At 32.9% G+C, this 23,383-nt stretch overlaps 1 protein-coding gene across 2 annotated transcripts in view; it reads left to right on the top strand.

Annotated features, from left to right (window-relative positions):
• LOC126733949 (NAD-dependent protein deacetylase sirtuin-2) overlaps positions 1-12,302 on the top strand; it is a 30,780-nt gene extending 18,478 nt beyond the window's left edge. For both annotated transcript variants that reach the window (XM_050437441.1, XM_050437440.1), the window contains one exon: positions 10,629-12,302. In XM_050437441.1, the coding sequence (XP_050293398.1) occupies positions 10,629-10,724 (96 nt within the window). In that variant the 3' untranslated portion in view covers positions 10,725-12,302. The remainder of the gene's footprint in view (positions 1-10,628) is intronic.
• The last annotated feature ends 11,081 nt before the right edge of the window (positions 12,303-23,383 follow it).

The following is a 23,383-nucleotide window of genomic DNA, read 5'->3' as shown; positions in this document are numbered from 1 at the left end:
GGTATAATGAACAATCGCAGCTGATGATCTTAAATATATTGGCTTTTTTTCAACTGGAAAAGGAACAAGTCCGAAACGGAATTGCACTTCAAATTGAGAATGTGATACAGCAAGCCGCAGATGCAACAAAATTGAGCACAACAACGATCGCAAATATAAAGAAGAATGGGATAAAACCAGATCAGGATTACGCAGCCCGTATATCTTCCAAGCAAAAGACAGCAAAAACCAAAATTACAACATAGAATTCGGGACACAATTTATTCCATGTACGCCAGAAAAGAATATGTAATATTGGCAACAATAAGAGAAAAGTTCAGGGAAGAAATTGAATATTTTGAGTTTGCCATTGACTCCTTAAGAAGATGGATCAACAGTATAGGCTTCAAGTGGAAAAAATCAAATAACAGAAAATATTTGATGGACTTGCCAAATATTATTCATAAAAGAATCAATTTTTTAAGGGAGTATATCAAAAATAGAAATGTCGGTCCGGAAGGTTTTACTCCAGTTTTCATTGACGAGACGTGGATTTTTAGCAAGGGATCATTTCGTAGTAGCTGGCAAGATGACACCAAGCACACGGATTCAAGGAAAAACAGTGAAGGTAAAAATTATCTGGTTATCTTTTTAGATTTTTTTTTAATAAAAACTATTGCCCTTGTAAGGGCCCTCTAACTTCATAATCTCGTCTGTTTCATAGTTTCATATAATTTCTCTCTAAGACAATATGAGGGAATTTAACTCCATACACTACTCGTATATGCATGGAACATTACTTATTAATTATATTAAATTTATGTTCTGGAAGAATGATTTCTAAAAGAAGAGAATTGAATTATCTTTTATTTTTAAGGTCGATGACAAAGACAATATCTCTGATTTCGGTTCTGACTCTGACAATACTGACGAGATTGATAAAGCTTTTTTTGTTCTAGCAAATTTTATTTTATGATCGTCGTTTAAGTATTCAATCATATCGTTGCAATTTCATTAACTTGGTAATGCAATATGGCGTGTTTTTTTTGAGTTTGTATGTTTTATTTTTTGGAATGGTATTTTCATTTTAATGTGTTAACATATTCCTTTAAGCAGCATTTTTTTTCATGAATAAGTAAATCTACTGCTCGTGCCGAATTCTACTTTTCAAATATGTTGTAGATTTGGTTTTTGCGGTTTTTGATCTGATTTTATCCCATTCTTCTTTATATTTGCGATCGTTGTTGTGCTCAATTTTGTTGCATCTGCGGCTCGCTGTATCACATTCTCAATTTGAAGTGCAATTCCGTTTCGGACTTGTTGTTTATGTCCCATTATTTATGATTAATTATAATAATATTTGTTAATTGTTAAGTTTGTTAATAATACAATAAATACTACAAGATTTTTTAAATTTTTTTGGGAATGAAAGTATATACACGAATATAAAAATATAATAATATGCTGCTAAAATAAATCATTTGTTAATTTCTGAACGTATAAAAATACATAGCAGACTATTAATTTCTGAAGGCGATGGTAAAGTTTCTAACCTAATATTGATTGGCAAAAATATCTACGCCATACGTTTTTCTCACCTGGATGACGTAACTACAAATGGGTATAATTTCGACTTTACTGTTCCTCTTTAATTAAATATAAAGCATTTTCTTCAATAACTATGATCAGTTATTCTATAAAGAAGTCAATATTCAAAGCAAATGCAGATTAGGTATATTTGAGAAAAAGGTAACAACATTACCACGCAGTTCGATCGCATTGTTGATTCAACCGACACAAGTACTCTTTATCAGTGACATCGTGAAAAAATATTTACATGATAAATATTTATTAATAATAGATGCTTTAAATTATAAACAATATTACCGTTTATGAATTCTTTATGCGTTTTTTTAACATACTTTAATAGAGTAAAGGTACTTATCTAATAAAAAGCATTCTTATGGAAATTAAATATTTAATAATGATTATAGATTTCTTAGTAAGTTTTTATTATTCCACGTTTATGACGACAGTTGTCCCTTGATATGATCTTATGACAATATCGGTATTAACTTGTGAAAATATCGGCTTAAATCGCCATTTTTCCATGGCGCGGCACAAACGGCACAAGTTTTTACTATCGTAACAGTTCACAAAAACACTGAAATGATCAACCTTTTTTCTTTTCCAACCAAAAACTAAAGAAGAAACACAAATGCCGAATGTAAACACAAAGCCGTTTAACAAGAGTACATTTCGCAAGATGACATCAGCTTTTGCTGTGGTGTTGCCATTTCAAATTTTTTAGAAGCGGTTTTAGAAATAATAATGATAATAATTTTATCAATAATTTATTAATAATTTTTTTGCTTTGAGGATGTTATTTTTGCGCTTCGAATAACATATATCAATAAGTTAAAATAACATTATTATGTGTTGATATACAGGGTGTTTCAGAACTGTGGGATCAAACTTCTGGGGGTTGTTCAGTGCAACAGAAGAATCCATTTGAGTATAAGAACCCATGTCCGGAAATGCGTCACTACGCCACTACGGCCCTAAGACGCGTTAAAATTTATAAAAAACATTAATTACCTAAATAGGATCTGCTTTTACCTTTTGTACACGATACCATAATAACAATTGTTTAAAATCAACGCTTATCAATGCCAATTCTCAATGTCATGTTTAAAAATTTTATAGCTTACAATTTTTAAACATTTATTGCTAATGGAAAACTTTACCAATCAAGAATTGGCGGATATGCATTTGGCATACGGAGCAACAAACTGCAATGCACGAGCAGCATCGCGGTTGTATCATGAACGTTATCCCGAACGACAGCATCCTGGATACAAAAAGTTTATTGCGGTTCATCGGCGGCTCGCTGAGACAGGCATGTTTAAGACCAAGATGCATGATACTGGTGTTGCTCGAACCATAAGAACGGTCGAATTTGAAGAAGAGGTGCTTCAGCGAGTTGCCGATGAAGCATCAAATAGCACACATGACGTCGCTAAGAATATGAATACGAGTAACGCTTTTGTCTGGCGGGTACTACACGAGCAACAACTCCATCCTTACCACTTGCAGAAAGTTCAAGGTATGACTGCAGCCGATTATCATTCTAGAGTTCTATTTTGTCGATGGCTTCTGAAAATTTTTTACGATATGTCTTGTGGACCGATGAAGCCTCTTTCACAAGAGACGGTATTTTTAATAGTAGGAATAGCCATGTTTGGGACGAAGAAAATCCTTATGCAATTTTTCCAAGAAAACATCAGAATCGTTGGTCTGTCAACGTATGGGCACGCATTATTGATGATTATTTAATTGGGCCATACCTTCTACCGGAACGGTTAACAGGACCTATTTATCTGCGTTTCTTGGAGGAAGTTCTCCCAGAACTCCTTGATTGAAAATGTTCCGCTAAACGTTAGACAGCAAATGTAGTTTCAGCATGATGGAGCGCCGGCTCACTTTGCTGTACAAGTACGCGAGTATTTGGCTCAGCGGTTTGGGCACCGTTGGATTGCCAGAGGTGAAGCAGTTTGTTGGTCTCCTAGGTCACTAAGTCTTTAGTCTACGAAACTCCAGTAGAATCAGAGCGAGATTTAATTGGACGAATAACAGCAGCATTTGAAATCATTCAAAACGAGAATCAAATTTTTAGTGTAGTCCGCCGAAATCATGTGCGGGGTTTAAATCGGTGTATTGAGGTTGGAGGAAGACATTTTAAACAATTGTTGTGATGGTATCATAATATACAAAAGGTAAAAATAAATGCATCAGATCCTATTTACGCGCTTAAACTTGACCACAGAGAATCGAAGAATATGTTTGTAAACAACACACCCCCCTTGCCCCTGTGCAGATGTTGAACTCAAACAAAGTTGTTGTTTACTCATTCTAGCCTTTCAATGTTCTAAGCTTGAAACTGTACTCCGCCTACTATCAAAGCTTTATAAACTGGATATTAAAGTCAGCCGGAAATAATTTATAATTCTTGCATTCTGCTGATGATTTCTTTGCCGTCTTACTTTCTCTTACGACCGAACCCCGTGCTTTAAACATTCGATCTACTTTAGACATCGTGGTGTCTCTCGACAGTTTTGCGCACCATCTCCTACTAATTCCACTGTTTCTACTTCTGGTAAACTTAAACGCGTATTAATTGTAGAACTGCATAAATTCTATTAACCTTGACAATAAACAATTTCGACGAGTGCTTTAAAAATAATATATGTTGTTTCCATGATTGTGTCAGTTTTTAAATATTTATACTCTTTGCCGTTAACTTATGGAGAGAATTATATTCAGCTGGATGGCGCTCCGATCTGTAGCATCACCCCTAGATTTCCAGGCCTCACACCTTTGGATTCCTTTCTGTGGGGTACTATCAAAAATAAAGTTTATAAAACCCGTCCGCGAACATTAGAAGAATTATAATAACAAATTTGTAGACAAGAACTTTAAAAAGTTTGCTTAAGAAATCGAAAAATGTATGAAAAATGCATTAGAAATTATGATGGTTTAGTCGAAGATGTTGACTTTTAGTTTTTTTTTACCATTAAAACGTACCTCTATGAGGTATCGCATTTCTACCAGGGCCAAATGTGCGCCTTATAGCCATAAAGCCTCCTACCAAAAATTAAAAAGATTGCTCAACAAACAACTAACGTATTGATTTGTATCCATCTTAAGTGGGACACCCTGTAGATGTATTAACATCCTTAAAAAAACTAAAAATAAGAGACTGTAGAGTTTGATAGTGTTCCTTCTTTTCTTCTACGTGATTGTGCTTCTGCTTTTACTGAATCTCTGTATACTTTTCAATTTGCCACTACGCACAAGCACTTTTCTCAACCTCTGGAAACAACCAAGAACTTGCCCTATCTTTGTGTCAAGAGAACGAAATATGGTGGAAAACTATCGCCCAATCTCCATTTTTTCCAACTTTTCAGGCCTTTGAAACCTGCATTTATAGCAATTAATTTCACTAAATTAAACATCTTATTTTACATTATCAGCATGTTTTTTTTTCAGTGTAGATCAGCGGTCACTAATTTAACATTATTTCTCTGAAACACATATGATGATTTAAATTGCAAATGTCAACTTGACGTAATCTACATAGGTTTTGCTAAAGGCCTTTGATAGGATGGACGATGGAATTCTTTCCAAAAAAAATATTATAAAATGGGCTTTCATAAACCTGTAGTAGCGTTTTTTATTACCTACTTATTAGATAAATCGAAAGTTTTGGAGTTCAGTGAGTTTAGATCATCTACCCGCAGTGCCTCAAGTGATGCCCCCATGGGAAAGTGATTCTTCATAAAAACTCCTGCTATGCTCAAACAATCCAAAAGTAGTTTATTTTATCAGATTTATATACCGGTCGCTTAGAATTTAGAAAAATATATGAACTTTTTTAACTATTAAATTTAATAATTTTAGTTATCTTAAATATGGGAATATCATTACACTAAAACATTAAAACGGTCCACGATTCATAATTATTATTATATCTATAGAAGAAAACCGATTATCGGCAACAACAAAAAACAGGAAAAAGCATCTCCTCGCATCTTTGAACACTTTCAATTAATTTTTTATAAGCGTTTTGGATCCCTTGCAATGGGATACCTTAAACAAGTAATTCTGTTTTTGATGTTATTAAGGTTTGCTTCGAAACAAGTTGCAAATACTTTCTGGGTAACATAGACCCCGAAACATAGACCCGTCTATTAATAAATGGCATATTACGTAAATTAATAGAAAAAAATTATTCAGCATTTTCAAATAACTAAACAACAAAAATATGAATCAGTATTGAATCAATATTGAAATTTGAAGTATGTATCAGAATGGAATCAGTATTCATATTTTTGTCAAAGAAGTAGGGTCCAATTAATCCGTTGTACGTAATTCCACACCAAACATTTACTTTCTTAGAGTACTGTCTACTGAAAGGAATTCGGAAATGGGGTTCCTCGGATGCCCAGTACATAAATTTTGACTTCATTAGTTGTGAACGTCGCCCTATAGAAAAAAATTATATTTGAAATTTCCTTGGAAACCCATAAATAAGAAAATTCTCTCTCTTTGTTCAAATTGGAACAGTGCAGACAATAAAATATAAATTAATTACAGTTTGTAGAGAGGTGCAGAAGCAGGTTACACAGTCATTTGTTTTTAATAATAAATCCTTGTTCGCTGCCAAAATATTTGTTGATAAAAAATGGCAGCTTATTTCGAAGAAAAATACAACTTGGTCTGATATAAGACTATTATTTAGTGGAAAACTATTTGTTAATCCTTACCCTTAGAAAATTTGAGTTCCATTTGAGAAAGCCCTAATCTATATTATTTGATTAATTATCTTTTTATTTAGATATTTGTTTCATTTATTTGTTACCAGAATAATAAATCTTTTAAGATGTGATACTTAATTATCTACTCGAATTGGAAAAGCATTATTAATGAGAATTGGTGCAAATCATTTACCCTACTTGACATCACAGAATCTCCCTAAAGAATATTTCATAATAATCATCGATTTTATCAAAAATAGTGACGATTTCAATGCGGCTAAAATTCTGAATATAAAGGTTGACCCTTTTTGTAATTTGACACGTTCAATTTTTTTAGAATCATTTTCATTAGACACAAACCATATTCTTAGTATTTAATTTGTCAAGATAACGCAAAATAATATTTTGCAGATCAGCTGATGGATCTTACAGTGAACAAGGTTTAGGTTACGCTAGTGTATGCCTTAATTCAGTATGTATTCAATGTAATTAGCGTAAGGCATACACTAGCGTAACCGAAGTGAAGGTACACCTAGCTCCGAATGTACCTTCACGTGCACTATTCCTCCTGAATGCAAATTCAAAGATAAAAAAAATATCGTTTTTACATTAAAAATAAAGATGATAATAAAATTGGAAGCGTTAAATGCAACTGCTCTGCTTCGGATGATATATATTCACAGTATTAACGATACTATTGTAAAATTATTCTTAAAACTATTAAAAAATTATTCTAATAAAAAAAATATTAAATATTTTTTATTGAATTAGAGGATGATTTATACAGATGCAGCTGGCTGTAAACATGGTATTGCAAAGTTGCTGTGGGTACAACGTCGAAATGATGAAGTGTTTCCTACTGAGACTGTTTTGGTAATGTAAAAAACCGTTGCTTTCAACTGTTGAAAGTACCACTAAATTTATCAAAGCACGGGATTTTAGTGCATACCGTCAATTGACCATTTTCGACGTTAAGATACAAAGCAGTCTATAGCAGAGTTTCTTCAAATGGTTTAAGAAAAATAATTAGATGTTCAATATACAAGATATTTTTATGAATTAGATAGTAGAAAGGCAATGATTATATTTCTATTCATCAGCTACTGGCAAATTTCAAAACGACAGAAAAAACATTCGCTGATGATTTCCATACTTACGCAACTATCATGATGCTTCCAGAACGCTGTATTTTGATTGAAGAACCTTACTATTGATTATCAAAGCAATTGTTTTTTGTAGTTTGTAGTTCGAGCATAGCGTAGCATTACTGCATCTTTAAAACACCATCCTCCCGCTGTCGAACACAGGACGGAAGTTTAGTTAAACAAATTATTGGGGCAGCTAAAGTTAAATTATAGGAAATAAAATTAACGGATTGCGCTAAAAATTAAGAGAAGGCTGTCCTGGAGGTCTTTATTCAGAAAAATAAATTGAAATGTCGTGATAGTGGAATCATACTTATTCCTCCGTTTCCAATTTTCGGCGGCTCTTCAGATGCTGTTGGCGACAATTTTATAGTTGAGAAAAAATTCCCTGGAAAAGCTAGTAAGCTAAACTACCACTATCTGTAAGTATATTAACGGTAATAAAAATATTTATGAAAATATCGGGCCCCAGTATAGTTTATTACAACTTTTATCAGCAGGTAAATCAAAAGCGTATTTCTATGTTGCTAAGCTAGACTTTGAAATATCAAAATATGTGGAAATATCAAAGTATGCAGAATATTTTAATGCTTATGAAACAACCTAGAAACTTGGTATATTATTCCGTCAATATCAATTTTTTAAATTTTAAAATAGGGTGCCATGAATGCGTTGAGTTTTAATTTTTAGTCAAGTAATCACGGAAAAATAGTTTTCATTGCAATTTATGACTTAAATCTTCTACACGTCTCTTTAAAATGTATAAACCATTAATTTTGGCATTTACTTTATTTCTTTAAATAGCACAATTGGGAACAACCACTTTTGAAATGAGATTTCTTTTTCCCAATAATTTGACATGATTATTTTTTAAACCAGTTGTTAAATAAGCCCATAAGAAGAAAAAAACTTAAGAACTCAAACAAAGTTGTTGTTGACTAAATCTAGCCTTTCAATGATCTAAGGATTTTTTCTATGAGTATGAAACAAAAAGTAGCAAATACAGTATCATTATTTTCAGAATATTATGTTGTATTATGTTATATGGGATATTTGGTATATTATTACGAAATGCGTAATAATATACCAAATATCCCGTTTAAAATAACAAAGTTAGTGTCACTTCCGGTTAAACTGGAAGTTTGGTGAAATGAAAAACGCTGTGTTAATGCATCATTTCTTCCAAAAATTACTCCGCGGTATATGTACCACATTTTTCTCCCATTATTTGAGCACAATGTGCAAGGTCGAAGCACTTGTACGAGAGAAACGACGGTGAAAACAAGTATTATGTAATATAATTTTTGGTGTCGGTACTAAGTAAATTTTTACAAAGAATTTAATTTTCGGTTTAAAAACTGTGATGCTGGTGAGCTTGGATTGCAACTAAGGGGATCCATGTTAAGAAGACCACAACTGGCTTAATGGGTATGTGCCCATTTGAGTAGTGTGGTGCATTCGTTTTTTTACAATTTTCTTACTTTTCTGAAGGGTCCATCAGAAGACCTATATGCACAACTGCCTTGGCAGCCCACTGTTTCGACAATTTCAATTTTCAAGTTCAACATATGGGTAATGAATGAATCTTTAAATTATATTTAAATTAAAATAAAATATTGCATACCACAGGGAAAGTTCATGACCCTTATTAGGTGGGTGTAGTATTAAAATTATTAAAAATATAAATTATACCCAAACAGTTTTGCAAATGTATTAACGATTAAAAAGGTTAATTATATTTAAATGAATAACGTAATTATATAAAAAAAGTAAGTAAGTATAAAAGTAGTAATTATAAAAATAACTGGCCTGAGTTGTCCGTTTCCAGTCCGCGACACATGAAGCCTCACGGTGGTCTATCACTCACCTCACTAACTTTCCTAATAAATCTTAAGCATCCTGTTAGGAAATTACCAAATCATGGCTTTATAATGCAAAAGAGGTTCCGAGAACGTAATTGCAAGCCATATTTTAGGCGACTTACACCATTTTCCCTTTTTGGGCGAGCATGAAGTTTACGTGTGCTTCTACCCACGCACGGGAACCAAATCAGTGGCAAGGGCGAAAATCAAAATCAATACCGATCCTGACAAGAGAAAGATTCTCTCTACACCTAAAGCTGATAAACGTCAAGACAGATACCTATGGACAAATAAAGTAAAGAGAGCACTACAGAGAGACTCCTATAAATCAGGAATAAAATGTAGCATTAAAAATTGTTACTTTATTTGATTGATAATTGAAAATATTCTATATTATGATTCAGTTGAGTAATGAATGGAACATTTGCCTTATTATAATAAAAATCAAATTAAATAAAAAAATAAAATGCTATAAATTTCATTTGTTTATTTTGAAAAGTAAAAAAGTTATTAAGTGTTCCCTCTGTTCTGTGTCACCCGGTATATGGGAATAATTTCTTTTTTGCTAGCTGTTGAACTTAATGCAGAGTCATTTTTTAAATAATTCGCAAAATAAAAAATTGGTTACATTACATTTATCTTCGTTCTTTCTTTTTTTTGAATTGATAGTATTTTTTTAATGTGGTAAAAATTCGAAAAATGAAAATTTGATGTGCGGTTGAGGCGTTTTGCTATTGTGTATTGCTTAGCACTGAAAAATATGCAAGTTCAAGATGGATTCAATATTTGGTTCTCTCCTGCATTTTAATTGTATAACGTATTTAATTGTTCAAGCCCGTTTCCAAATTAAAATGTTCTTCGCAACAAAACAAAACATATTCGGTTCGTCATTTCGACATACGAAGTATCATGTGCTTCTTTAGGCATACAAAAAATATTTTCTTACACGCATTTTTCGTTGTGTTTTAACATATTAGTTCCAAACAACTCTTGTAATTTATTTTTGGCGTCGGCATTTTTGTTTTATGTAATTTTAAGTTAATTCACTTGTATAGTCATATATGATGATTGAGAAAAAATAATTAAAAAATTATGTCCTTAGCCTGATTGCCTGAATAAGGTCATTGGGGATTTTCTTATATTAATTTGTTTTTTCATAACTAAGAGAAAAAAATTAAACTTTATTAGTACTTTATCAGGCATTAAAAAGTAGCAGCAATTAATTACTCAAGATAAATACATTGTATTAAATTTCTCTAAAGCAATAGAAAATAGAAAAGTAATTATGTTAAAAGACAGTTTACTGATAATCAATTTTGTTTTAGGACGAGTTGAAAGAGCTACTTAAGCAAGAGCATGAAAAAATCGACAAAGCAAACGAAGCTAAAAATATAGAGGTACCTGAACAACCGAAAATATAAGAATACGTTATTAGGAATAATGAAATTTAAAATAAAATTCTATAGTGAATAATTTTAGGAGTTATGTGATATTACTGCTGGTTACATAATGCTTATTATACAAGGTGTTTCGGGAGGGAAGGGAAAGGAAATATTTTGAGAACATGTTCAGAAGGTCAAAATAAGATAAATTAACCCATATGTTTTAATCCGATTCTGAACCGTTTCTAAACTAATCGGTCTGAAGTATTTTTGTAAAATTTTTTATTTTAAAAGCAACACAAATACTAGTAAAAAAACAAAATTCCACTAATTTAAAATGTTTTCGAAAATGCCCCCACCAACTTCAAGGCAAGCTGCAGCACGTTTGTTAAGCGCTCGTGTTGCACGTTTAATTGCTTGGGGATTGTTTTTAATAATATTTGAAGTATTCAAAATTTGATTGTGAAGTCCTTCTACGGTTTCTACTGGTGTTTCGTACACTAGAGCTTTCATCCACCCCCCAGAGGCAATAATCCAGTAGATTTAAATCTGGTGACCGCGGTGGCCAAACTTAAGGTGCTCCTTTGCCAATCCAACGATCAGGAAAACGATTCTCTAAGAAATTACGCACTCGGCGACTAAAATGAGGAGGGGCTCCATCGTGTTGAAAATACGTTCGGTGTCGAAAAATTAGCGGAACATCATCCAACATGTGTGTTAAATGGTCTTCCAAAAAGCGTAAATATTCTTCTCCAGTAAGACGCTCATCTAATACAAAAGGACCAAACAACTGGTCTTTCACCATTCCACACTACACGTTAACACTGAATCGATGTTGAAAGTTTCGTTCAAACGTGGCATTTTCATCTGACCACCGATGTTCATTGTGTCCTCGCGTTAATCCGCCTCGTACTAACAACCGGGTTCTCTTCAGCCATATCCAGAATATTTTCTTGATTTTCCACATTTTGTCCCGCCTCTTGTTCAGAATTAATTCTTACGCTTGGAAACATTCCTGTTTCCTAAGCATTTGTAAAAACTGTCTGAAAAACTTTTCGATTAGGAATTCTTCGATTTGGAAAACGACGATGGTATTCATCAACAGCACTTGTATGTACTATATTAACTAATCATACACGAATATCATGTCAGCATACTCCCTATGGGGGAATGTGTGAAGCATTACGTAATGGAAACTTTGCTCTTTTCAAATTGAAACGCTCAGAATTAAATTGACAACCATGTTTGTGAAAACTACCAGTCAATTAAAATAGGTATGAACAAACAATGATGAAATACCTGCAACGAGAGTTAAAAATGCAGAGAACGTAATTATTCCAAAAATTTACAAAAAAAAAACTTTAGAGCCGATTATTTCAAAAACGGTTAAGAATCGGATTAAAACATATGAGTTAATTTATCTTATTTTGACCTTCTGAATATGTTCCCAAAATATTTCCCTTTCCTCCCGAAATACCCTGAATGTTTGATTATTATAGCAACAAAAAATAAGTGTTACTTAGAAACACATTTCAGGTTATGGAGTTGTAATGGATAATTAGTCCAATGGATAATCAGTCCTAGATGATTGTAAATAAATTTTATTTTATGTTTGAAGAGTCTCGTTTTTAAACGTATTTTTTTTAAAATAAAAAATAAATAAAATCTTAACTGCAAAATGTAGATCTTAACTGCAAAATGAAGAGTAAAGGAAGAAACTAGTTTTACCCTAAATTCTCGACGCTGTAATTGTTCAGTTGACTTCATTGTGATAAGATCATAAAAAATATAAAAAGAAATTTCAGTAAATATAAAATTATTGTATACTTATGAATTATATTTTTTCATACTGGATATAATTTAAATGTAACATTTTTCTAAATATATAATTTTTATCAGGTAAGATGGCAACTTCACGTAAAAGGGGTGTGTCGATGCGGTCTAATCGCAGCTAATTGCTTGCTAAGCTCGTTATAGTATAGTCTGATTTAAGTGTTGGGATAATAAAATGAACATATTTATTTGAAATTTTGGATATAATAATAGTAAGAGTTATTAATTATTATTTTTCATTCTATTTGATATTACTTTGACAATTGTAAGCTGTTAATGGGGAAAATATTTTTATGATATATAAATTAATGTGAATTCTTTTTATATGTAGATACAGGGTGTTACAAAATTCCGTGCAAATATTTTAAGAGCCTATTTGAATTAAAATAAGAATTTTTTTTCCTATAAACATGTATCTTAAAATGCCTTCCCTCACAGCTTCAGCCTGCGCAAATTGCTTGAAGAAAATCGATTATTTGGAATAATGACTACAGTTATGCGTCAATTCTTCTGAAACTTTGCATGTCCCCGTTTTTGTGCTCTTGATTTTCAGGGGAGCTTACCCTTCTGATTATTATTATTGATATTATGTTTCCTATAAGAAATTTAAAAATCTGGCAACACCATCGAGTAAGCCATTAAAAATATAAAATTTGTCTCTCTTCATTTTTTCTTTGCTGATAAACGAAAGGGGAGCATTATTAAACCCGATTAAACTATCAAAGCAGAAAAAACGATTTGGGCCGTGATTGCTTTGATTTCTGTTAAATCAAATTAGTTTTATCGAAAAACTGCAAAAAACGATAATTTTAGATTTTTTCATGGCTAATTAGATGGTGTTCTAGATTTTCAAATTTCTTATTGGAAACATAAAATATGGGCCATTATAATGCTCCCCCGAATCCTTCCCTAAAATTGGGTTTACACCATTTTGAGACGGGGAACTATCAAGAGGATCGTCAACAACGGACTTGCAAATTTTAAAAAGATTTGACGCATAACTGTAGTCAGTATCCCAAATAATCGATTTTCTTCAAGCAATTTGCACGGGCTGCAGCTTTGAGGAGGTTCGTTTTAGGAAACATGTTTATAGGAAAAAAGTCTTATTTTTACTCCAACAATACGCTCTTAAAATATTTACACCGAATGTTGTAACACCCCCTCTATAAAGATTTTCCCGTAATAAATAAATAAAAGAACTAGGCGCTTCATATAATTTGGAAATTTCACAGGTAAAACTCAGGTAAGTTCGTTTTATCCATAAATTTTTTCCGTTTTAGAGAAGAAATTTTACCGTTTTCACATCACATCGTGGTAGACTTTGTCTAGCTAAGGAAAGGTACAGCACGTGTTGTTCGGCTCGGTTGCGCAGTAAATTTGTTTACGCCGCTGCCAAAGTAACGGTATCGATCGCCCCGATTTGCATATAAACAGTGCCGTTGCGTTAATTCTTATATAATTTGTGTTCTGTGCCTTTAAATTAAATTAAAAAAAGGCGCGCTACTGTCGCTAATCGCGCGTTGGGGACAAAACTTGGCGCAGCTTTGAAACAGATGGTGTACCTTTCCTTAGCTAGACAAACTCTAATGAAGGATATAGGACGCTAAACAATTACCAGGGCACGGAAAAAAAATTCTTTGTAGATGCACGAGCAAAATTGCCAAAACGCCAAGGGAATTTTGTGTTATTTTGGGATATTTTTTGGTTCTTTTTAGGTTATCAAAACGTTATCGAACATTTCTCTCTCCCATATTCGATTCCATACCTGATGCGTTTGTTATCAATTTATTTTATATTTACATTATATAATACTTAACAGTAATCTTTGTGCCTTTCTGAAATCAACCCCAATTATCACCCTCATAGCATAAGCAATCATATAAAAAACCTACATTTTATTCTCGACACGAGTTTATCAAAACGATGTTAACATAGTTAACATCTTCGGGAGAAAATGAAAATTAAAACTGTTTAAATTTAAAGAAGATTAAAACTATCGCCAGTTTGTTTGGTATATTTGGAGAAAGTTTAAAAAGCCTTTTCGTTTCGTGTTTGTGATTCAATATCTTCAATATTCCGGAGGGTTATTGGGTGGGGTCAGATATAAAACAGAAACCTGTTTACTTAATGTCGACGTTTCGACTTATATTAAGTCATCCTCAGGACACTAAGTCTAGGTTTCTTTAGTTATAATTAAAATACATTTATAATAGGAGCGTATAATTATTTTTAACATGTACATTGCCCACAATAACACCTACAATTTAATCCAAACAACGTTGTTTTATTATACTGTGGTTGAAACTTGGGCAACTTTCTCGTTACTGATCCAGAGATTCTTGACGTTCTCTTTAGCGGGAATCCATTGTGCAAGCCTATATTGAAAATTATATCTTTTAACTATTTTCCCGCTCTTGTTTCCGTTTACGTTCTCGTTCCTGGGCAGTTGTGTAGCAACTTAAAAAAATTGTTTTCCACGACGTAACACCAGTGGCGGCTTGTAGTATTTAAAACATGTAAGGCTAAAAAAGATTCAATAATTCAATTCATAATTAAAAAGTCAATAATTGAATGCTAATTTTCTACGGAAAATATCAGCTTGAGGTAATTTTTTTAACGTGATTAACCAAACCTTGAAATATTTTCCATGATTTTGGTTAAAGACTCATTATTCCGTACAGATTCTTATAAAGTAGTTAGGTGTAATTGTTTAAATGGCTATAACATATAAAAAAATCTTTATCAAAATTTGTTCAATTTGGGCTTGTTTAAAAGTGCATGTAAGTACTTTTAAATATTGTATCCAGTAGTACACGAAAGTTTTTAGTAAAATTGGTAGCAGGCGTCATTTGAATTAAAAACGGTTAATTTGATTTTTCAACAAAAAATTAAATGGCACGGTATAATTTTGATAGCAGACTCAAGAAGCAGATTAATTTTACTAGGGAAAATCTGAAAAGCGCTGTCGGTTATCTTTTTTTACTTTTAGACTTATTAGCGAAATAAGAATTTTTGACGCTTAATACAGGTGTCATTTTAGTATTCATATTTATTGGGTTTTCTTTTGTTTATATTTAGTATCTCCCTTCGCAGTTAATCTAGGCATCGGACTAATCCAAATTTTGTAAAAATGACAATTTCTAAAAATTTCAAAGTTATTATAATAAAAAGATAATTCGAATACCATAGACTTTGCTCTTTTGTGTAAGTGTATTCCAAAAAAAAAAAAAACACCTGTTTCAATTTCCGCATGAGGAAAGGAATTTAGAGCATTTTAAATATGCTCTATTATATCTTGTCTTGTGGGACGTGTTTTGTACGCAATCTCCTTAATTCGTCCCCATAAGTTATAGTCTAGTAACACAATACGATCGGGAGATTCAGGTGGCCATAGAAACAAACTATCCCTTCAACCAGGGATTATGGTGACTGTTTTAGAATACCACTCACTCTTTGAGAATATTACATATTTATCTTTAGATCAATGGAAACATCTTGTCATGATAACATCATTTTGTAAAAATTCAAAATAATAATCCACTACTCTCAAAGAGACTTAAGTATATGACCAAAGGGGGTGTATAAAAATCTGGGGTGTATCCTTGGAATTGTGGTGAGTGTTCCGCTGTGTATGTTGGTCAGTCTGGTAGAATTTCCACTAGGGTGAAAGAACATAAAAGTCTTTTCAACAATTCTAAAAACACCATTATTAAAGAAACAAAGTCAGCCTTTGCAGATCATCTTTTATCGACTGGCCATAACCACAGATGTAAATAGCTCCGCACCAGATAAATACTCCAATGTTAAATTTGCGGATCCTAAAAGGATGCTGGCCTGAGTGAGCTCTAGCATCCCAAGTCAAAATTATTATACTCTATTTCAGAAGTGTGTAGAGCAATAAAACCTCATTAGGTATGCAAAAGTGGTACCTGGTGATCCACCAATATTTTATGCCACTACCTTAGTTGGGTATTAGTTTCAATGTAAAATTCTTTCTTTTCGTTGATTGCAGGTAGTGCCACCCGGTTTTGGGTCAATTTATGAGTTTTGCCCATTGTTACCCACTGATAAACATTGAAAACGGTTCGCCAAAGGCGTGCAACTGGGACTTGTTTTTTACCTTATAATTAATGTACTTAAATGCTATTTTATTTTAGAAAGTTACTTTTGTTTAAATGGAATAATATATTTTTTTCACAAATTTATTGAACATAATATGTAGAGTAAAACAGTTGAAAATGTCACTTTTGGATCTGGCACTTTTTGAACAGTGTATAACAATTTTAAATTATAATAGATTGTAGTCTTCTTCGTCATCTGACGAACTGTCATCACCTCTTGACATTATAATTAAAGGATCGACTGTCTGATCGATGAGGTTGTCAAGATCCCACATTTTGTCCTCTTGCTTAATTACATGCTGGACTGCTTTTCGCCAATTCTCTGGTGTCGCTTCCGTAATGGCTTGATCAAACAGTAGCTTAACATCTTTCATTTTAAAAGTCGTGTTTTGTCTTGCTACAAATCCTTTTACCTGCGCCCATATCAGTTCTATAGGATTTAGTTCGCAATGATATGGCGGTAAGCGCAGTACAGTTATATTATATTTTTCGGCTATATCTTCCACGGCGTATTTCATGAAACGAGTTTTGTGTAAATTTGCTATTGCCAGCAGTTCTTTTTTTATCAAATTTGCTTCAAACGCAATACCTTTTGCAGTCAGCCAATCGATAATTTCTTGCTTTCTCCAACTTGAAGTTGGCGTCTTCTCTATTCGCCGTGAATGATAGCTTGCGTTATCCATAACCACCACCGAATTAGCCGGAAGAAATTTTATCATTTCACCAAAATAGTCCTCGAAAACGTCTGAGTTCATGTCTTCATGGTAATCTCCTGTGCGAGTCGACTCAAAGGTTAGCAGACCTTCTTTTAAAAATCCCTCTTCGCTTCCAATATGTGTGATTATAAGTCTTTTTCCTTTTCCCGAAGGTACTTTAATACCCGTAGACAGGCCTTCTATGAAAGCTTGGCGAGCACTGGTTATATTTTTGTCTTGCCACATTTTTTGGACTATATAACCTTCGTTAATCCACGTCTCATCAAGATAAAAAACTTTCTTTTGCTCCCTGCGGTACTGCTTGATACTTCTCAAGTATTGTCGTCTCCAACAAACAATTTCGTCGCTCTCCAGTAAAAGTGCTTTGCGGTTATGCTTTTCCCAGGCAAAATCCATATTTTTTAAAGTTTTCCATAAAAGTTTTCTACTTATTAACGGAATACTGTCATCTCGGCCAAGCTCCATTAAAATTTTGTCTAGGGTGGGTATTTCCTTTTTAAAATAAAAAGAGTGAACTTTTCTTCGAATTATACATTTAGCATTTTCATCAAGGACTTTTGTAGGTCGTCCTGGCTTTTGCTTGGGAGATTCCACTTGACCTGCTACTTTTCTTTCCCGCAAAAATTTCAAAATGGTGGACTTTCCAATTCCGTTCTCATTCGAGAACATTTTTCAACAATTTCTTGCACAGTAAAACTAGGGTAATCGTGTTTTATGCAATCATGTACATTTAAAATAATAACTTTTTCACTCAGCGATAGTGGAGAATTTTTAGTACATCTTTTCGTTGGACTGAATACCTCCATTTTTTAAATATTGGGATAATAATATTGTGATTACACTACAGCGTAGCAGTGACTACTAACGTTTAAAATATTATTTAAAAGTATTTATAGTCTGTATATATTACCTGACCCCATTTTTGCATGTTACAAAGCGTTAAAAGATAGGTACCTATACAAAAGGATTAAAAGTATTTATTTAGTATTTAATCTCTTTCAAAATAAAGGCATTTAATCCGTGAAAATTAAATTCATAAATATTATAAGTACCTGCGCCTATGAACTACCACGAAATGTAGCCAAACAGAACGGAATTCCCCAGTTTATTGCTCTATACACTTCTGAAATAGAGTATAGTCTATGTTGGCAAATCAAGCATCCCGGTTCGTTGCGTGCCTCTACGTTACGGCGGGTAATAAAGGATTTGGATCTTGGGTATTTAGTTAAATTTATACATTTAGTGTGTAAATTTAACATTTGGGGTATTGACCAAGGGTTTTTTTTAACATTTAACGAAGTTTACATTGATACTTGATGAAAGAAACCGCAAAATAGATTATTGATATTATAGAGGGAGCTATAGATACATACTTAAGAGGATTATTCACCCATAAATTTCTGTTTCCTGGATAACTTTTTTATTTTACAATATTTTTTAATGCGGTTTTCACTAATGAAATGTACATATTTTTGTCAAGAGTTGATAGGTGCCAGTTTTTCAAATTTCTAAAATTTTGATTTTTTATTTAAAAACCAAAAAGATAAATAAAAAAACCTTTCCATACGTCTCTAGATATATCGATTTTAGAAACATTATATTAAAAAATCATTTCAAAAAAAATAATAATAAACCTTTGAGAATGGAAATACAAAATTCAGGCATTTTTCCTATAATTTCTTGAACCGCCGATAAGTTTGTTATCATATGACAACAACGCACGGCGGGGCTACCGTGAATCAAATCAAGAAACGCGCGACGCTTGTTCGGCCCGATCTGTGCAAGCGACGGTATCGGCTACTGTTCAACAGCAATAATTCAATATTATGCAAAATTGAAATGTTGACTGGCATTTCACTTAAAAGTATTTTATTGCGAAGGTGTTCCAATTTTCTGCACGTTGTTCTTTATACTATTAGGTTTTTTATGTTTATTTTTAAGAAATGGGAAAAAGAAAAGTCAAAAGTTTATTATTCTAAACGAAAAAGTAGGAAGCCAAAAAGGGATCAGTTTAGGCCTAGAATGGCTGCAAATATGGAATAAGAATGCCACATTGCTTTTACTATTTCTATATAAATGAAAATAAATGATTAATTTTGCAAAGAAAAAATGATAGAAAAATAAAAAAAAAATTATTTTAAATGTCTACTGCCTGTAGAATCATAGATCCTAGGCATAATAGAGGCATGGAAATTCGAAACCCATCTAGAACTTGAGCTGTAAATGACAATTTTTGTATTACATTTGTTTGGTTTTTCTATTTTCATTAGAATATACCACTTTGTTGTATTATAATTTTCATTTTTGTATACTTACTTATATAACTGTTTAATATTGTCTTATATTTTATACAGCTTCTTCTAAAACATGTACCTACGTCATTATAAGTACACACAACATCCATAAACACAAAAAAAAATAAGTGTAATCTAATGTAACGAGTTCAAAACTGAGACACACATTTTTTTTAAATTAATTGAACTTGGGGTTTATTTTATGCCCCTTTGATGAAGCTCACGCGTATGTCATAATTTATTTTTTGTATTCTGATTGGTAAGAACTGTTTAAGACGGCATATTTAAAGGTGATTAACATTAAAAGAAATTAATATTTATTTATTTTTTTATTTCTCTTTGCCGAGAGCTGTATATACAAGGTGGGTAAACGTAAACGAAACGGCTATGTCGGGCTCGTAAAGATTTTAAAAAGAAAACGCTCGGACCCGTCAATTTAGATTACCACGAGGAAACATTTTCAGAGTATAATACCACCCCTATCTGTCATCCCTTAGCCAGGGTGGGACTAACCTCAAAGATTTTAAATGGAATAGTGGCTCGAGTTATACCTTGTTTGAGAGGTCTTTTGATTTTCTTTACGGCTACACCTAATTTAAAGGATTTTACTTCAGCGGTTCTCAAACTATTGACTATTTTAACATTTAATATAGTTTTTTGGAAAACCTGTATTAAATGTTGGGTGTTTGGAAAAACTGTATTAAATCGCAATTCTTTATCGACCTATTAATATAACAATCATACATAAACACTAGTCCAACAAATACTGAAAATGGCCATCGTTATAAGCCATGCAATAATACAGATTTATATATACCGGGTGGTGCGTCGCCGAGCGGAACATAGGAAAACCCATGTAAATTTTAAGGGGGTCAATTATTGGCTTCCCTGTGCATTATATAGAAAAAATTTAAAATAACTTTTTAAAGAGACCAATCTGGCAAATCTGGCCTTGTGCAAAGTTTCAAAAAATTTTAATAAGCTAATCTTGAATTATTCAATGTAATGTAATTGCAAAATTAGCAAATTTTCAGTTCAGGTAAAACCATACGAGCACGAGTAAAGTGAATATTGTCACTGACGTGAGGAAAAGTGCCGATAAATCAGTGACAGTCGATATTTGAAAACAAGTACGAATTATTCAATAGACGAAAAAATATTCATAATTAAGTGGCATTATGCGGGAAACAGTTTTAGAGCAGTATCTGAAAAGTTTTCAGTTTATTTCCCCACCAAGCCCATTCCGTCCATTTTAACTATTAAACGTGTTGTCAATGAGTCCAAAGGTATCGTAATAAATAATTGTAAATGTTCAACTCAGGATATCGAAAATAGAGCCGAAGAAAGAGAACAGAGATCTTTATATTCTACTGAGTGTGGAGGAAAGCAAGATGGTTAGTACGAGGGTTCTTGGGCAAGAGGTAACTAAACAACATACAACGGTATTGCGCACTTAAAAAAAAACACAAATATTATTCGTATAAATTCGAAAAACATCAAGAGTTGCAGGAAGGAGATGAAGAGCGAAGAATGGCATTTTGTTTTGAAATGATGGAAAGAGCAAATAATGATAGGAATTTTTTTTTTAATATTTGTTTTACCGATGAATGTACATTTACCCTCAACAATGAACCAAATGTTCAGAATTGCCGGTATTGGAGCCAAAAAAATGAACATCGCTTTGTTCATACTCGGACACAATATCCCCAAAAAACAAATGTATTCGTGGGAATTATCGGACACCATATCATTGGACCCTTTTTTATGAACTATAACCTAACAGCTGAAACCTATTTGAACTTATTTCAAAATCAAATTGGACCCGCCTTGGAAGAAGTTGTTCAGGAAGATCAAATGATCTGGTACCAAATGGATGGTTGCCCGGCCCATAATGACCGTATGGTTAGAGAGTGTTTGGAAAATGCTTTTAACGGCAATATTATTGGTCCACGGTACCGGATACTTTGGCCAGCCAGGTCACCTGATCTTTCACCGAATGACTTCTTTTTGTGGGGTCATTTAAAACGTGTCATTTATAAAAGTGTAAAATTTGAGAATCTAAACCAGTTACAAAACACTATTTCGTTAGAATGTAATAAAATTTCCCAATATCAACTTAGTAACGTTAGAAATGAATTTTATGATCGGTTAGGATATTGTTTAGCTGTTCATGGGGGGTTGTTTAAACATTTGATGTTTTTATGTAATTCTCTATTATTTTTGCACTCCCTCAATAGGTAATAGCTGTCCGCAATTATTTAAATGAGAACTATCCTGGTCGCTGGATTGGACTGAGAGGCTCTGTTTAATGGGCCGTGCGGTTGCCTGACCTCTGGATTTTTTTCTGTGGGGTCACCTAAAGAGTAAAATCTATGCTACCCAACCAGCTTCAATAGAAGAATTGCGCGAAAGGATTACATTTGAATGCCAACAGATAACTCCTGATATGCTACGAAATGTGCGACGTCGATTTGAACAAAATCTGTATTATTGCATAGAAGTTAACGGTGGCCATTTTCAGCATTTGTTGGACTAGTGTTTATGTATGATTGTTATTAATTAATTGTTTGACAAAGAGTTGCCATTATTTTCTAAAAAACTGCATTAAATGTTAAAATAGTCAATAGTTTGAGAACCGCTAAAGTAAAGTCCTTTAAACTAGGTATAGCCGTAAAGAGAATCAAAAGACCTTTCAAAAGAAGCTATAACTCGACCTACCATTCCATTTATTGTTGTTTCAAGTTGCGCATTTTTGTACGTGAAGTTTGTATATACGGGGTTGCTCAAAAATAAATTACGACCATCAACTTAATTTTTTCAAATGAAAGCACCTTTTTTTTATTTCATTTTTGAATTTCGCGTGGAATTCTACGTATGTTTCATGCATGATGTCCTATACCTAAAGTCAACAGTTATCGAAAAAAAAACCACCAAACATTATTATTGAAGTTCACCTTACGAGTCACCTTATCTCTGAGATTTTTTATACAGAGCAAAATTCTATTCATTCGTGTTTTTTTATTGTTGGCTGGGTCCCTTTTTCTTTGAACAAACTTTAACGGGACAAGTGTATCTCGATTTTCTCCAATTTGAATTAGTTCCAGCATTACTAGCTTTATTTCCAAATCCATTGAACCTAGACTATCCTGACAAAGAACTAATTTTCCAGCAAGATGGCGCTCCTCCGCACTATGATGCCACTGTGCGTACATTTTTGGATGAAACATTTCCCAATCGGTGGATAGGAAGGAGAGGACCCATCGAATGGCCTGCTAGGTCGCCTGACCTAACATCAATGAACTTTTTTTGTGGGGATACCTCAAGTCGAAGGTATTTTTTAATAGGCTAAATAATCTAGACGACTTGAAAGAGAGAATTCGCAGAGAAGTGGGTGCCATAACTCCGGAAATGATTGAAAATGTGCAACGAGACTTTATTGATCGCCTTGTATATTGTCAAGCCGTGAATGGCAACCATTTTGAACATTTAACTTAATTTTTGTTCTTTTTTTATTTGTTACAGGAATCGTCTTTTTTTTTGATAACTGTTGACTTTAGGTATAGGACATCATGCATGAAACATACGTAGAATTCCACGCGAAATTCACAGATGAAGTAAAAAAAAGGTGCTTTCATTTAAAAAAATGAAGTTGATGGTCGTAATTTATTTTTGAGCAACCCTATATATACAAACTTCACGTACCAAAATGCGCAGCTTAAAATAAAAATCGACGG

Source organism: Anthonomus grandis, chromosome 3 (assembly GCF_022605725.1).
Source record: "Anthonomus grandis grandis chromosome 3, icAntGran1.3, whole genome shotgun sequence".
NCBI classification, from domain to species: Eukaryota; Metazoa; Arthropoda; class Insecta; order Coleoptera; family Curculionidae; genus Anthonomus; species Anthonomus grandis.
This window is presented reverse-complemented; position numbering and strand designations above follow the sequence as displayed.